Source organism: Nanorana parkeri, unplaced genomic scaffold (assembly GCF_000935625.1).
Source record: "Nanorana parkeri isolate BGI_ZX_2015 unplaced genomic scaffold, ASM93562v1 scaffold2684, whole genome shotgun sequence".
Lineage (NCBI taxonomy): Eukaryota > Metazoa > Chordata > Amphibia > Anura > Dicroglossidae > Nanorana > Nanorana parkeri.
Window position 1 is genome coordinate 45,247 of NW_017308952.1, and position 17,427 is coordinate 62,673.

Sequence of the window (17,427 nt, forward strand, 5' to 3'; positions counted from 1 at the left end):
CCCCCCCCCCCCCCCCCGCTAAAACATTGCAATGAATTGAAGAATAAAAAAAAACCTGGGGGAGGGTGAAATGAATGCTTCCGTCCGAGATGTTTTTACTATGACAAGCCGATGTACCCCCTGAACCCGTCAGAACTTTCCCTAAGGTACCACTGGATGAGAGCCCTCTAAAGTCTGTTATCAGACTGGTGTCAGGCTAATATTGCAGCATTCACAGCTCACACTGCTTAATATACAGAATCTGTAAGAACTGACCTGTGATTAAACTGGAGATAATTAAAGGAAGGATCAACATCTTCAGCATCCTCATGAGAATGTCTCCTGGAAAGCCTATCACCATGACAATATCGGGGTGGATGGGAGAGGCCAGCCGAAGAAGACCACCAAGTACTGCTCCCATAATAACACCTGCAAAACAAAAAAAGGGAGGGATAGGCATTAGAAAAGAGTCTGAGCAATGACAGGCAGCATGAAATGCTGGGAAACCTCATAACCAGACCCTCTATGTAATCCATAACAGACTAACCTGCTACTATGTGTATATGCTTGATAAACATTCTGTAGCACCACCATGACATCTCAGGTTACCATGTTATCTCCAGGTTATCATGTTATCTCCAGGTTACCATCACTGGGTGGAATCCTGGCACCCGACCTCCTTCTAAAGAAGCCTGTTACAGTATGTGACCCTTACAGGATTAGGCATGCAGATAGTAAAGTGAAAGAAAATGCAGAAGCTCGTATCTACAAACTTGTCATGGGTCAAATGACTGTATTAACACTTTCCCCACCAACACAATGTTTTCCCATACATTATTATCACAGGTATTTATATAGCTCCAACAATTTGCAGCACTTTGCATAGTTGTACATTTACATCAGCCCCTGCCCTCAAGGATCTTGCAATCTAATGTCACTATCTCACATACATACAAGGGCCAATTTGTACAGGAGCTGAAAAACTACCAACATGTCTTTGGAGTGTGGAAGGAAACCCCACGCAAGCACAGGGAGAACATGCAAATTCCTTGCAGGTAGTGACCTGATTGTGATTCAAACCAGTGACCCCAAGTGCTGCAAGGCAGAAATACTAACCACTACGCCACTGTGCCACCCATGTCGAAATGTACACTTTAGGCCTGAAGATTACCAAAACACAATAAAATACCCAATTCTGGGGTAAAATATAAAAGGTTGCATTGAAATCTGGTACCAAAACGTTGGTGGCGATTTAAAAGCCTTCACAGCTTATCTGTAAGAGTAAATGGTAAATGATGGCCCTAAAATGATTAAAGGTGATACGGTGGCTATATTATGTCTATGGAAAAGCCAACAGCTCACTGTAAAATTGTAGACAAATTCCTGGCTGCTGTAGCAGTCAGGGGTTTGTTTACACTCTGGCGCTGCCACCAATGCAATATTTATGTGGGTGGCAGGAAACGGGTTAGCATAACAGCCAGGTAGCTAGCATTTTCAGAAGGAGATGAGCAATGGTAGCCTCCATGTGTCTCACATGATAGGCTACTTTGAGCCTCTGGTGCCAAAATGTATCCTTTATGAACGTCGGGCAGGTATAAAGTGGATCAGTGGGGACCAGCGGGGATAAGTCCACCAGAACAGGAAGCTGTGTCTCATTGCCATTTATCTGTACTAATATCAACCCAGCCAAAGGATGTCAATGCCAGCAGCAATTCACCTCAATTCATTTCCACAACATAAATCACTGTGCTGCTTGCTTTCACTTGTCTTCATAATCAAATTTAGATTTTCAAAGTAATTTGACAACAATAACATTTGATGCCGCAATCTTTTTGATTCCTGTACTAGAGAGATCTATACAAGGATCACTAGCCTTACTCCAGACCCCTGTACTCTGTGTTACTACTGACCCCTGCAAGGTGATTTACATACCAGTGATCTCTGCATTTCTGGAAACCTTCCTAGCTTTTAATGGGGCATTGCTAAATTATCTTTTTTTTTTAAAGTGGGGATGTTTAAATTTATTCCATGTTGTTTAAGTAGCTCTCCACCATTTCAAGGTTCTCTGCCTCAGATTAGATAGTGAAAGGAGAAACAACAGACAGATGAGCTCAGGCAACAGACAGTTAAAAAAAACTGACAGGGGAAATAACCATTTATTTATTTTGAAAACATAAAAAAAATGTTTTTGGTATAGAAGCACTTTACCCTGAACCTGTCCCTAATCTTCAGCACAGTGGCGTAGTGGTTAGCACTTCTGCCTTGCAGCACTGGGGATCCCAGGTTCGAATCCCAGCCAGGTCACTATCGGCAAGGTGTTTGCATGTTCTCCCTGTGCTTGCGTGATTTTCTTCCGGGTACTCTGGTTTCCTCCCACACTCCAAAGACACGCTGGAAGGTTGATTAGCTCCTCTCTAAGTTGACCCTCTATGTGAGATTGGGACCTTAGATTGTAAGTTCCTTGAGGGTAGGGACTGATGTGAATGTTCATCTATGTAAAGTGCTGCATAAATAGTTGGCGCTATATTAATAGCTGTAATAAATATGCACATTAAAATATTTACATATTCTAAACAAACAGCAAAAATACTATAATATAAGCCCTGACTAACCTCTGAGGCTGCAGGCAATGAGGAGAAATTAATCTTCAAAATTCACAACAGGGGCCCTGAAATCTCCTCTCCCCTTATTTTCTATGGGAGCAGAATCTTGGTAGCATGTTTGTAAACAAACAGCAGGCACTGTAAGCTGTTAGAGATCTTTATAGGTGAATTACTCCACAGTAACTTAAGCTACAGAGGTCAGTTAGGTCTTGTTTTTAAGTTCTTTTACTGCCTGTTAAGAATAAGTAAATACTTTAATATCCATTGACAGGGCACCTGTGCACTTTAAGCAAATACCACTATGCTTCTGCATTAGCGCAGGAAGTACTTAAATACACTTTTACTGTTTGTAACCATCCTCGAAATAATACATTGCGCTGTAGTCCGGCTGCACAATCAATTATGAGCATTCCACAGTTCCTTCAATCGTTTCCGCATGGTTGGTAACGTCAATATTCTGGAATATAATATGAGAACATCTTGCTTTAATTATCCATCCACTATTACTTCTGCTAATGAGGGTTTCCAGCCAAAAACACGTTTCTAAATTACTCATTAACTAAGGAAAATATATTTGAAAGCCATTAGCAAAGCCTTGCTACTTTGAACACACAACAATGGAATCCTAAGAGACCACCCTATGCTGTTCTTACTGATCAGTGTCTTAAAGGAAGCTGGCTTTTTGTCTCTGGTAACCAATACAATTTTCCTTTTCATTTTTAAGCCTGGAAAAACAAGAGACTGCAACCTGATTATTTGCTATGGGCTACATAGGTCTGTCCAGTTTTACAATGAGACCCAGAATTCAAAGCTATATGCAAGGGTGTCTACGTCACATCTCACCACTTCAGGTCCCTGTTTTGTACTTTTCATAGTTACATGGATACGTAGTACTTGAGCTTGAATAAAGACACAGGTCCATCGACTTCACGAGTCCCTGTGTAATCTAGCTTTTAAGAGTACCTGTACCCCTGTATATTACCGTCTCTTAGGACAGTATCTAATTGAATTTTGAATGATTTAGTACTCTCAGCTGATACCACAGCTTGTGGCAGAGAGTTCCAAAATGTAACCGCTCTGACTGAAAAGAATCCCCTGCGCCCTTTGTGGTTACATCTTTTCTCCACCAATGTTAGGTGGTGGCCACTGGTCCTCGTTATGGAGTTTACTGCTGATGTTGCCATCACCACTAAATATTTTGTACATCAAAATCATGTCCCCTCTTAATCTCCTCACTTCCAGCGTGAACAAGTTTAAATTTGGTAACCTTGTCTCATAGCTTTAGTCCTCCAGCCCCTTAATTAGCTTCGGTGCCCTTCTCTGGACTCTCTCCAGCTCCAGGACATCCTTTCTGTGGATTGCTGACCAAAACTGAACAGCATACTCAAGATGAGGCCATACCAGCAATCTATAAAGTGGCAAAATTATCGCTTTGTCTCTACATGACAAGGGTATTTTCAGAGGGACCCCTTACTACTGTGACCTCCCCCACCACCATTCTACTCAAATAAGGCACTCCAGACTTGTATGGATTTACAAAGGCCACAGCAGCCACTTGTATCTTTAATAACCATATCAAAAATAAATACAAAATTGAATAGAAAAATAATTACAATATATACTCATAAGAAATTAACACAATTATCCAGTTTAACCCAGGTTTCCGAATCCTTGAAGGCGCTTCAAATAACCAGAATGTCGTCCCATACCTGTATCTGCGGCTTCAGATATTACTAATAGGGCCCCCAGCCGCAAACTGCAGACACTTCACCGGCCAAAACTAAGTGGTCAAATCAACTGACCACCACTTAAATGACACCACACCTATGATGGTTCACCAATCCTTGTCAATAAACCCACGGCATCCCTAATGCCTTCAAGGACCCCAACACACAACACACCAAGGTGACCCTTCCCTCACACCTCCATTGGACAGTCCCATCCTCCCCCAGATTTTGCACAGGGTCGTTAACCAATAGTTAGGCAATAGGCATAAGAAGTGTGTGGAGGAGGTATAGGTCAGCCATTGACTTTGCCTCTAAAAGTCAGTATTTGCATATCAAAGTTACACAGAAGCCCTGAAGCTGCCAGATATGTATAAGTATTTAAACCTTAACAATAGACTTCTCTACTTTGCTACTATCTAAATCCAAGAGCATAAATTTAATATATAGAGGTTTAACATTCCTTAGATATGGTAGCTGCATTAGATTTCTTTTTTCAGGCCCTGTTTCTCCTATTTTCACCTGGTGACCCTGTCAGTAACACACATTCTGCCGTAGGGTGACAACACTCACTCACTATACTGTATCTATGGCAGACCATCATTGTCATCCAAAGAGAGGACTACAGAATGCCTCCTATTCCCCATAATATGGTGGAAAAGGTCATTTTCAGCAGTGAACAGGACAGGGCTGATAACACTGCTTGAGATAAGATCACAGAGTTCACAGAGCACAGGAAAGCACTTTATTTCTGGCAGGATCAAGAACTATTTTGCCCAACAAATTTCAAAATACTAACAACAGCGTACAAAGCCATCTACAACTCTGCCCCTGACTATATCTCCAAATATCACCCAAACTGTCCTCTATGCTCCTCTCAAGACCTCCTATTCTCCAGCTCTCGTCACCTCCTCCCATGCTCACCTCCAGAACATCTCCAGAGTGTCTCCCATCCTCTGGAACTCCTTACCCCAATCTGTCTGCTTATCTCCCTTGCTGTCCACCTTTAAGCAATCCTTGAAAACTCATCTGGGATTACCTGGTATTGAGTGCTTTCAATGGTATATTTACCAGAGCAAATAAAGGAAGTTTATAGTTAGCATTTACATAAACTTGAAATGCATCAACGTGCTCTAAATGCAAGGCACGTGATATGAATCCAAACATGATCAGTGGCCAAAGATCAGTAAGCATATTGAAATCTATGACTCACCAAATACTGTAAGGGTCAACAGGAGGTTGCTCCGAAGCTTGTCACACATCCTCAGACATGGTGATCTGGGGCGCACTTCATCTGAGGTCAGCTGACTATCGTGCATGCGCACTTCCACCTGTTTTGGGGTATTGTTGGCACTGAAAGATACAAAGTTGCAGAAAACAGTTACAAAAAAACTCCACTGAGAACACCTTATTTTCAAGTTGATCACATGACATAATCCCTCCGAAAAGAACCCAGAAACACAATAACCGATTGTGTGAATGAATGCTTACTGTTGATGGGGACCTCTTGTCTTCTGGACTGGCCATAGACAGATAAATGCCTCCACATCAACTATGGGCGGAGAGACATTTGTCAATCCTTGTAGTTGTCACTCTCTTTCCCTCCTCTTATTGAGAAAAGAGAAGGTTGGTCAGTCAAACAAAGCTGAAAAATATCTGTAAGTGATAATGAGCACTTCTGCCAGAAAATCTCATTATCACTCTTGGGGGTGTCTGGTGACTTGATTCTGAGTTTCACATAGAGTTGGATTGTATCAATAAAGCCAACCTAAAGCTGGTCACACGTGTTGGAATTTGTTGATGATCCATTTGGTGGAGGTGGGCCCAGACACCCACAACATGGCTCTCAAAGGCCACTAATGATGTTAAAGCAGGGTGGTCATTCTGGAAGCATTTAAGAGGAGCTATCCCATCTGTCAACAGAATAATAAAGAGTTATATCTTAACTAGGGATGGGCACATCTGCCTGAGATCCATTTGCCAAGGCTTTGACAAATCCTGCCTACAGCATACCAGAAATTAATGGTGAATTCCATTGAATTCTATGGGGAGGGGAATGGGGGGCAATACCATTATAAAATTCTTGCCATTTTCAGGACTAATAAGAAAACCTTGGTCCAAAAAAAGGCATGGGAAGCTGGGCACTGCCATGGAGGACATGTACCAATGCAAATCATTTTTTTTTGGAAAAACCATACAACGGGTAGAGGACCTTTTCATGTGGCATTGAGGGTACATGGTTAAATCATGCACAGCTTTAAAGCATTTCTACATAAAAAAAGTGTATTGACTGTCCTAATGGGATTAAAGATGCATCTCGATTGTTTTTGTATAATTTTGATTTTGTTTGCATGTTCTAAGTGAAATAACTCATAATAGGATTGTATGATGAGAAAGTTCTTTTTTTTTTAACTTGGTTTTTGTATACAGTAAACTCCCTGTTATCCGGCATCCAGGGGCATTGGTAAATTCCGAATAAATGTAGTTCCTGGTTGCTTGAGAGTTACTAATAAAAATAGGTCTAACTAATGCCATACCCCATACTATACCATAATATAAACTGTGTATTGACTTCATATTAATATTGAAATGCAGTAATCAAAAGCACATTAAGACAAATAGACACATGATCGTTTCCAGGATAATACATGCCACAGATCAGTAGAATAGTAAGTGCACAGGGGATTTTGTTTTTTTCTGGTTAGATGAGGGTTCTGGTTAGTTGAATACTGAATAACAGAGAGTTTACAGTACCTATATGTTTTGAATAAAAATTGTTTTTATATCAAATAAATAAATAAAGCTGCACAAGGTGTTATGGAACAATACAATGTCTAGGCGACAGCATATACTGGCAGCGCATTTTTGCCTGTGGAGTTGACTCTTTTCTTTTACAATTAGCTGGTCTTACATACAGCAACAGCACCCCAATGTGATTCATTTCAGCTTTTTTTAGGTAGTTTTAGCAGGGACGCATGTTTTCTCTATTAAGCTCTAATAGCCCCGCTATGACTGGCAGATAGAAATTGGCCAGTGGTTTGCTCAGTCTGTCCTTGTTCTCGCTGATGAAAAACTGTCCTGCCTCTGGCCAATTTCAAACTTCCATTAAGAGTTGAGAGACTGCAGATGACAAAGCTGTGTAAAATTGGCCAGCAAAAAAGACATTTTCATGTAAGGAAAACTGGCTGAAATGTACTAGAGGAAAAAAGAACAGGCAGGTGTTTTTTCACAAGAATGAAGAGACCGCAGATGGTACAGCACTGTAAAATTGCTCATCAACAGGATAATTTTAAATAGCAAAGCTAGGCCCAAACTTACTAGAGACAAAAAACACAGGCTGGGCTTTATTAGATAAATGAAGAAACTGCAGCACACACAGCAGTGTAAAACTGGTCTGCAACAAGACACTTTTCATCAGGGATAATAGGCCTAACTGGTGTATACCTAACTTTTATCTATGAGGATAGGGGGAAGTGGTGAATGTAAATGATATAATGTGAGGTGGTTTAGGTTCACACTGTTTTTGCACCTTTTTTTTCTTTAAAACAATGAATCAGCATTCTGCAAAAAAAAGGCAGCTCTAAGAACAGATAGTTAGTAACAAGTAAATCCTGCACTTTGAGTTCCCCAAAGTTAGAACTGGCCCTATCAACATAGAATAAAAATGAAAAAAAGCACTCCAAAGAAATGAAAATATTGCCCTGTAACTGTTTAGCTTAGAAAAAGCCCTATCTACAATAAAAATACCAGTATAACCCCACAGTATACCCCCACAATTTTATATCCACATATAGGGCCAGAACTAAATAACAAATATGTGCTACAAATAATAAATTCAATGTTGCAAAGTCCACAATCTTAATGTGCAACTGTGTTTCATGCACCACGCAAAAAAAAATTCCTTGGAAATGGATCCACCACCTTTAACCAGGATAATTATCCACAACACGGCATGTGTTCTGAAGTCCACATCAAATGTGTTCCAATTATGTTATCCATCTGAACCACCTTCAGAAAGGCTCACTCACCAGACGGGATGGACCTCAAATTATAAAGTTCAAATGGACATTTTCACCATTATCTCCAGATCTCTTATTGGAGTAAAAAAAAGCAACCAAATAGGAACACCTAATTTTTACTCGGTAAATCCCCTTTCCATCACTCCATCTTCTTATTCTCTTATCCTTAATAGGAAGGATATAAATATCAGATACCATCTAATGGTGTAATACCGCTTTTTAAAAAATTACTGGATAAAAAAAAAACATATTTATTCATTACATGTATTTATATAGTGCTGACAATTTAGGCAGAGCTGTACATAGTTACTCATTCACATCAGTCCCAGCCCCCAAGGAGCTTACAATCTAAGGTTGCTATCTCAGATGCATACATACTGTGGAACAGCCAATTTAGACAGGAGCCAATTAACCTTCCAGCATGTCTTTGGAGTGTGGGAGGAAACCAGAATACCCGGAGGAAACCCACGCAAGCACAAGGAGAACATGCATATAGTTGTACTTATATAATATATTATGATAAACAGGATGCAAGTGTAGAAAAAACTGTCATCCGTATGAGGTCCCACCACAAAAACGAAAGCTCCAGCAGCCTTGAGTTCTATTAGAGGTAAATCCCGGGTTGGTCCTTACACTTAGGGTAAACCATCACAATGACATCACCTGCTAATTCTTGTGGCCATATGTCTATATTTGGTCAGTGTCATCAACTAAATATGGCTATAAGGCCATTTAAGGTCAATTATATCACCAGCATCCCGTCCCTGTTTTTTGTGCAGCTTCGGGGCAGGAAATGGCCTGGCTGCACCTGATTGGGCATGCACTGACTCCTAACTTTTGGGTTGGGATGAGCTCGGGGTCAAACCCAAGCTCATCACTATTGGTCTGTTAACTTACACAATTTACTAATCAGGTGTGGTAACATATTGATACCAAGTGTATTTAATCGAATAAAGCAATGAGAATTTCGGAGTGGGTGAGCTTATAGAAATCACTGCCATGGTATTGGAATTCTCTATAGAAGAAGTCAAAACCCGTTATTTTCTATTACAGCTACAACTGTATGAGCTTGAATATGAAAAGTGATTTATATACTGTTTCATGATCAATTACAACACTGTGTTCTAGCATTTCATGTAATATATGCTTGATACTTGATACGTAATATATACTAGTATTTCTAAAGTTTGTTTTTTAGGCAAGTATGTGAATGTCCTTAGCAGAACTCTAGCTTATCTCCTCCCCTTTACCTCCGTGAAAGTCCATACAGATGTATATGTATCTTAAAAAGTTGCACTCTGGTCACAAAATCTTTCATTTAAACATGTTCCTCAATTGCCACAAATGAAAAAAACAGTAGACCCCACTCACTACATACTGCCTGCAAAAACTACAGGAGGGGTCAGGGGCAAGACCAGTCACCCTACACAAGGAGAGAGAGCAGCAGTGACCGGTCTTTATTACAGGAAGCTCCAAGTTTCTGCACAGAATTGGAAGAAATACACAACGCTCACCAAAATTCAAGTAACAATATTCATGACTCTTGTATGAGAACAATATTTGCATATCTCAGTTCAGCTTTGATCATGTCAAATCTTCTGGTCGGTCCAGTGACAAGTCGCAGGTCCTCAATCATTTCCTCTGGCAGTAGTGTGCAGAAGTTACTTCTGGACTGAGCAGTGCTCATGAAATGATCTGTGAGCCCCTCCAGCCCAGGGATTTTGGGAGCACAGGCTACATGATGATGTCCCCCCAAGGGGGCAGGTCCATGACAGCCTGGGCTCACAGGAAGTATGTTGGATGACACTGGGTGTCATTCAGCCCTGAAGAGGACTGAGGGCTGTCTGCAGAAGAGGACACAGAGGATATACTAGAGCATGGAGTGGTTCTTTCGAACCCTTCCACACGCTGTCCAAATTCAAAAAGAAAATGGCTCTAGATATCCTGTAACCACTGGTGGAATTCTTCCACACCTACCAGGGCTGTCTGGTTTAGTTTTCCTGTAATGCTGAGAGAATTATTGAGGATTACTCAAGGAAATCCATTTTATAAAGGATATCACAAAGGTCACTTTCGTGGTAGAAGTGATAAACGCCTCGGGGGTTGTTACGAAAGTGTAACTGATACAAGTTTAAACAAACCTCTGCAATTTTCAGTCTCGCCCCCAAATTACTCAGGCAAGGGGACTTTGAGAGGCACAGAAGGTGCAGCCGGGACTGGTACTGAAGTGGGTGGAGAGCTGCTACAAGGATTTCATCATACAGGTGACCTCATCCAGCTTAGTGTCCAGGGAAGACAGATGTGCCTCATGGGCACCAAGCAATTGTCCTTGGCATGTAATGCCCTTCACCACCTCAGCAGGGTCCACTGTCATACTGGCCCGTTGATTATGAAACGCACCTGTAGTAGGCTGAGTCCGAGGTGGATCTTAGGCTGAGGATAAGGCAAAGATGTGGTCAGGCAGGCAGGGTCGGCAACAGTCTGGCAGCGAGGTACAAAGTAGGGATCCAGGAGAGTAGTTGGGAAGCGTTCAGAGGTCTTGACACGAACAGGCAGCAAAGTACAAAATCGTCAGGCAGAAGAATGATCAGGAAACAGGCAAGTGTCACGGTCTAAATCCAGCATACAACACAGAGGTCACTCACACAGGAAACTAACCCGAATCAACAGGCTCAGAGCACAGGAAGTAACCGGTATTTAAAGCCTAAGCTAATTGCAGATCTTCTACAGCTGGTTGGCAGGTGGAGCCAAAGTGACCATAACCCAGATAGTAAGGATAACTTGTGTCCGGGTTAAATTGTAATTCTTGTTAACTTGCTGCACACATTCCTGGCAGGTTGTAGACTTGCAGAACACTCGCAGCACAAGTTCTAGGCGACACTTTTTGAATTTGTAGTAAATTTGCTTGGCAATTCTACAGCAAGAGTCCTGCAGGTCTTAGTAAGAGCTCTGCGAGTGTGCAGCACTTCTGCAAAACACGTTGATCTGGAGACTTGCTATAATTGTGCAACAAAATTGTGAAGCTCGGCAAGTCTGCAATAGTTTAGCAAGTCATTTTCAAGCTCAATTGCCTTCTATCTGGGAAGGAGAGTTGCTGAGGACAAAAAACCCGCAGTAGAAACCAAGTCCTTCCAGTGGCTGAATGGCGAGGTCTGTGCACTCCTGCGCCAGAGACCCGGGTTCAAACCCTGAACAGGAGCTGATCAGACAGGGACGTGACACACTGGAGTGATCAGTCAGCTCTCAGATGAGTCTGCTAAATGCAGGCAAACCTGTGAAATATTCATATAGTAAAGTAGGCAACAGAGGTGAGCAGTGTAGGAAGAGGGATGCAGAGGGGGAAGAGGTGAACATTGTAGGGGTGCAGGGGCTGCAGAGATGAGCAGTGTAGGAAGAGAGGTGTGCAGGAATGTATATGCTGGTGGATCTTGTATGTGGGAGGAGCAAAAGGGTCCCCCATTCTCTCATATTTCTAGACATGTACACTGGCAAAAAAATTGTTTTGATTTGGGTTTTGCTTTTTTTTTTTCTCTTTTTTGTCTCAGGTGGGCTCTGCAGGGTCACTCTCAGGTGGGCTGTGTGGGGTTTCAGGTGGGCTCTGCAGGGTCACTCTCAGGTGGTCTCTGCAGGGACACTCTCAGGTGGGCTGTGTGGGTTTTCAGGTGGGCTTTGCAGGGTCTCTGGCATGTGCTGGGTCTTAGGTGGACTGTGAGGGGTCTCAGGTGGGCTGTGTGGGATCTCAGGTGGGCTGTGCGGGATCTCAGGTGGGCTGTGTGGGGTCTATGGTGGGCTGTGCAGGTTCTCTGGTGGGCTGCTTGGCGTCTATGGTGGGCTCTGCAGCAGTGAGCAGCGAAGTGATCTCTTCTTTGGCTCTGATGTCAGAGCCAGCAGGAGCGGAGCTGAAGAGGAGACGGTGCAGGCACGGGAACGTGTTCTGGAGGTAGGTACTTCTCTTTTCCTTTATGCTGGGGAGGCGGTTTTGGGGGGCCCCATGCAAAATTTTTCTCTGTGGCCCTGTGATTTCTAGTTACACCTCTGTGGGGAAGGGATCAGGTACAGGGTAAGGAATGGAACAGGAACAGGAGGAAGTGCTCAGGTAGGACCTTCTGTTACAGAACTTGCAGAGAGAAGTTGCAGCAGCGGGGAGCAGTACCAGCAGTGGAAGTTTAAATTCCCCTCATATAGTAGCAGAGTGATGGCAGCCGGGCTCCCCAGGGAGATGCTGAGCAGCCAGAGGAGGACAGGGGATAATGTGCTGCCAGTCAGCGGAGTGACAGAAATATGGAGGCTCTGCAGTGACAGCAGTAGCCCGGGCCAGTGACACATCCCAGATGAAGAGGCTCCGCTGTTTGTTTTGCTTCCCTGTTATTGCTGCCAGCCGTCCCTCCCCCTCTGACATCCCGCACGACACACACAGATCCCAGGTGGGCTGTGCAGGCTCTCATGGGGGGGAAGTACGGTCTCTCAGATGGGCAGTGTGGTCTCTCAGGTGAGCTGTGCGGGCAGTGGGGAGTCTTAGGGTGCCATGCGGGCAGTGTGGTCTCCCAGGTGGGCTGTGCGGGCAGTGGGGAGTCTTAGGTGGGCTTTGCGGGCAGTGTGGTCTCTCAGGTGGGCTGTGAAGGCAGTTGGGAGTCTCAGGTGGACTATGCTGGCAGTGTGATCTCTCATGTGGGCTTTTCGGGCATTGGGGGCTCTCAGGTCGACTGTGCGGACAATGTGGTGTCTTAGGGCCTTTTCGGGCAGTGGGGGCTCTGAGGTGGGCTGTACGGGCAGTGGGGGCTCTAAGGTGGGCTGAACAGGAAGTGTGGTCTCTCAGGTGGGCTTTTCGGGCAGTGGGGGCTCTCCGGTTGGCTGTGCGGGCAGTGGGGGCTCCACTTTGTTAATCCAACCCTTCCTACGTACAGTACCCTGCTGGCCCCACCCACCAGATATGATCTGCCTGCATTGCACAGAGAAGCACAGAGATTGAGTGATGACAAAAGTGTAAGGAAAAGGTTTGCATTAAACAAATGTAATCGCATAATGATGAGGGGGAGGAGCCAGGGAAATATACTCAGATTAAACATCACCTTCATGAGCTACAGCAAGAATGAGGATCATAAAGCAGTTTTGAAGCACAGTCTGCGACAATTCACACACACCTAGGGAATCACGGGGCACTACCGGCATATCAACTAATCATCATTTTTTTTTCTTTTTACAAACTGTTTTGCTAAATAAGAATATAAAACATGAAGAGAGAACATGTCGGGATAATAAGAACTGAATATAAAAGACAGTCAGGGCCGGATTCCCATCTCTGGACCTTGAAGGCACACAAGCAAAATGAATCCTCTGCCGGGGCCGTAAGCTCCATCACACAGAACATCTCTTTGTTTTACTGATTGTGACCTGGCTCCAAACATTGCGACATTAAACCTTATTTACTAAAACCTTCATAAGTACACCACTGAATCTATCTTCTGAGGGCAACCAAATTGTTAGACCAAAATGAGCACTTTACACTTGCTGTAGGCTCGGGCTGTAGGATCAAACCTTGCTGTAGGCTTGGGCTGTGGGATCAAACCTTGCTGTAGGCTTGGGCTGTAGGATCAAACCTTGCTGTAGGCTTGGGCTGTGGGATCAAACCTTGCTGTAGGCTTGGGCTGTAGGATCCAACCTTGCTGTGGGCTTGAGCTGTGGGATCAAACCTTGCTGTGGGCTTGGGCTGTGGGATCAAATCTTGCTGTAGGCTTGGGCTGTAGGATCAAACCTTGCTGTAGGCTTGGGCTGTGGGATCAAACCTTGCTGTAGGCTTGGGCTGTAGGATCAAACCTTGCTGTAGGCTTCAGCTGTGGGATCAAACCTTGCTGTAGGCTTGGGCTGTGGGATCAAACCTTGCTGTAGGCTTGGGCTGTGGGATGAAACCTTGCTGTAGGCTTGGGCTGTGGGATCAAACCTTGCTGTAGGCTTGGGCTGTGGGATCAAATCTTGCTGTGGGCTTGGGCTGTGGGATCAAACCTTGCTGTAGGCTTGGGCTGTAGGATCAAACCTTCTGTGTCTAATGGTAAATGGAGCCCCACATACACATAACAAAGAATTTTTATTTGGAGATCAACATTGAAAAAAGAAGGGTACATATCAGATACATATTTGCATTTTGTAGCTCTCTCGGATTCCCGGGACACCTTGGTAGGGACACCATAGAATGGAGACAAGAACTGCACAGAGTAGAGATAATGATGATTACAGGACAGAGGTGGATACAGAAGGATCACCGAGGTTATAAATGACTTGTTGTCGTTCTTGTCTCCATATTAGAAATGATCCAATGGATCTTCCAATTTCTTATTCAGCTGGTAAGACACCAAAGACGGACCCTGCTTTGTATAAGGCAGAGGTTCGAACACTTTGAGGTGGACATAATGCTCATCTCCAATGTCAACCTAAAAAGACCAAAAAAAGAAAGTTCACATGAAACAATTACACTTTGAATCTTTTATGATATTTTTATTGTTATTTTATAGAGAAGTGTGATATCAGGAATATCAATTGGAGATACTACGGTGGCTGTGTTGGTTTCAGGGGTGTGGAAATAATTTTAAAAAACTACTTGCCCAGGGGCTAAAGCGGGGGCCGAATCTACTTGTCCCAATACAAGAAAATAGTTTAAATGAAAACTACAGATGCACCAATACCGTTTTTTCGGTATCGAGTACGGGTACTGATATTTTGCTTTCGGTACTCGCCGATACCAAATAATGATACCGGTGCTTCTGCTGGCATGGAGCCGTCTTCCGGGACATCAGGAAGCCGGGCAACGGGTAATGACATGCCGCCCGGCTTCCTGGTTGCCAGGGAAGCCAACTCCATGTTGTTTGGCCGGCTTGATTGTGATTGGCCAGGAATCTGGCAGGCAGGTCATTACTTTGCTCTCGGCTTCCTGATTGCACTGGAAGCTGGCTCCATTTTCCCCTACGGCACTGCTGGTCAGAGGAAATTTTCCTCTGACCAGAAGTTCCGCTAGCAGGGAAGGACTCGCCCAAATACTCTGTATCGGAGAGGCGGGCCCAGATTTGATCGGGTAATTACATTTTCCCATATTATTGGGGAAAGTGAACTTACCCTTTAATGTACATTGTGTGTGTATAAGAGAGTTCTGCTACCTGGCTACCACAATATGGCACACAGTGGAATGGCGGCAGCACTCAACGCACACACAAAATATCCTACGGGTGCGTTTATTTGCATGCAGAACGGGGGGCAGCTGGGATGGTTTTACTTTTTTTGTTTTGCTCTATCACTTTTATTTTTTAATTTTTTATATATTAAATGTTTTATTTTTTTCTAACATTTAAATTGATAATTTTTCACTTTTTTCCACTTACTTTGGAGGTGACAGGTTCTCTTTATGGAACCTGCCATTAATAATCTTACAACATATAGATGACTATTTTCTCGCCTTCCTGCTGAACTACAACTTCTCTACCTCCCTGTTATCATGTCTAATACACCCCCAACTGCATCTCCTCCATGTAGAAACACCGATGTACCCCAGACTGTGATAATCATGTTACATAAAACCAACATTACCTTGAACAAGTAATTTATGCCGGCAACAACCTGAGTACGGACAAGGATTGCCTCAAATTTTGGGGGGTTTATCCCGGTCCTCTTGATAAACTCTTCTTTCACCTGCAGACAAGAAACACGCCATCAGCCCAGATACTGACCCATACGCTTACAGTCATGGCTGCAGACAATTGGACTAAGCTGATAGTGGCAGCAGGTTGTGAACCTATACAAATCCTATAAGGACCGGTAGCATTCTACAATGATAAACCTCGGAATAAATAGATATTGTTTTTAATTATTTTATTTTTGGAGTAAAAAAAGAATAAAGACGTCCATGCAAAGAAAGCAATGAATAAATACACGTCGTGCTCACACTTCCGGGAGTGTCGGATCTCCAGGCACCCATCTGGGAATATGTCGGATCTCCTGGTCCCGCACACACATACACACTTCATCCGCATCCTCTCACATACTTGCACACACTTATGAATCAGAGTAATTTTTAATATCTCAGCTTTGGGCCTGTTTTGTAAAGCAGTGGTATAGCCCGTGGCACGGCAATGCTGCTGCTTTATTGATTGGCCCCCAAGACTTGTATAGTGAGAAGGAACAGTAAAATACAACCACAGCCGGCATACACAGTGACCATAGATGGAAGCTTCCACCTACTATATGCTCAGAAGTTCATGGACACCTGACCATCACACCCACCTACATGGCCAAACAACATCTCTCCAAATGTCTGAGTTCAGGTGTTTCCCGTGAAGAGTACTGGTAATGTTTCAGCATACAAAGACATTGGAGACAATTGTGCTCTTCCAGCCTTGTGGTCACAGTTTGGGGAAGGCCCATTTCTGTTCCACCATGACTGTCCCCTGTGTACAAAGCCAGCTCCATAAAGACATGGTGTGACCTGTATGTTGCAAAGCTCTGACATCAACCCTGCTGAACACCTTTGGGCTGAATTAGAATGATGACTGCGAGCCCGGCCTTCTCACCCCACACCAGTACCTGATCTCAAAAATGCTTTATAGGCTAAACGGGCACAAATTCCCGCAGACACACTCCAATTGTATAGAAAGCCTTCCCAGAAGAGTTGAGGCTCCTATAGCCGCACGGGACGATCCGCTCAATGATAGTGGCCATTGTTCTGGAATAAGATGTCCAGCAAGCTCATACAAGTGTGATGGTCTGGTGTCCTCCAACCTTTGGCAATATATAGTATGTAACTACGCACCTTGATAAAAGTATTTTCAATCATTCAGAGTTTTATGGAATGAGATATCATATCAAGCACAAGGTACAGAATAACAATTCGGGTTACAGTGGGGTACGGATGGTGGTACATAACAGTATGAGCCGCAATAGTACAGCAAGAGAATTGTATATATAACATATGTCGATGAACTTCCATGACTTAGGTCTTCTGTTGTAAAACTTGGGATGGGGAGATTGGGATAGTCACCTAACCTAAACCAGATTTTTGGATAAATTGCAGGGGCAGCCACTATGGTTGTCAATACTTTTTTTGAGGCAGGAAAAGGGGGG

General features: G+C 43.5%; 1 protein-coding gene across 1 annotated transcript in view; it reads right to left on the reverse strand.

The window, feature by feature from the left end:
* Nucleotides 1–7,247, reverse strand: part of LOC108802150 (excitatory amino acid transporter 2-like) — a 14,327-nt gene extending 7,080 nt beyond the window's left edge. Inside the window, 3 exon segments of the mRNA XM_018574026.1 lie at nucleotides 256–408; nucleotides 5,520–5,659; nucleotides 7,222–7,247. Of these exon segments, the coding sequence (XP_018429528.1) occupies nucleotides 256–408; nucleotides 5,520–5,659; nucleotides 7,222–7,247 (319 nt within the window).
* Nucleotides 7,248–17,427: the final 10,180 nt, after the last annotated feature.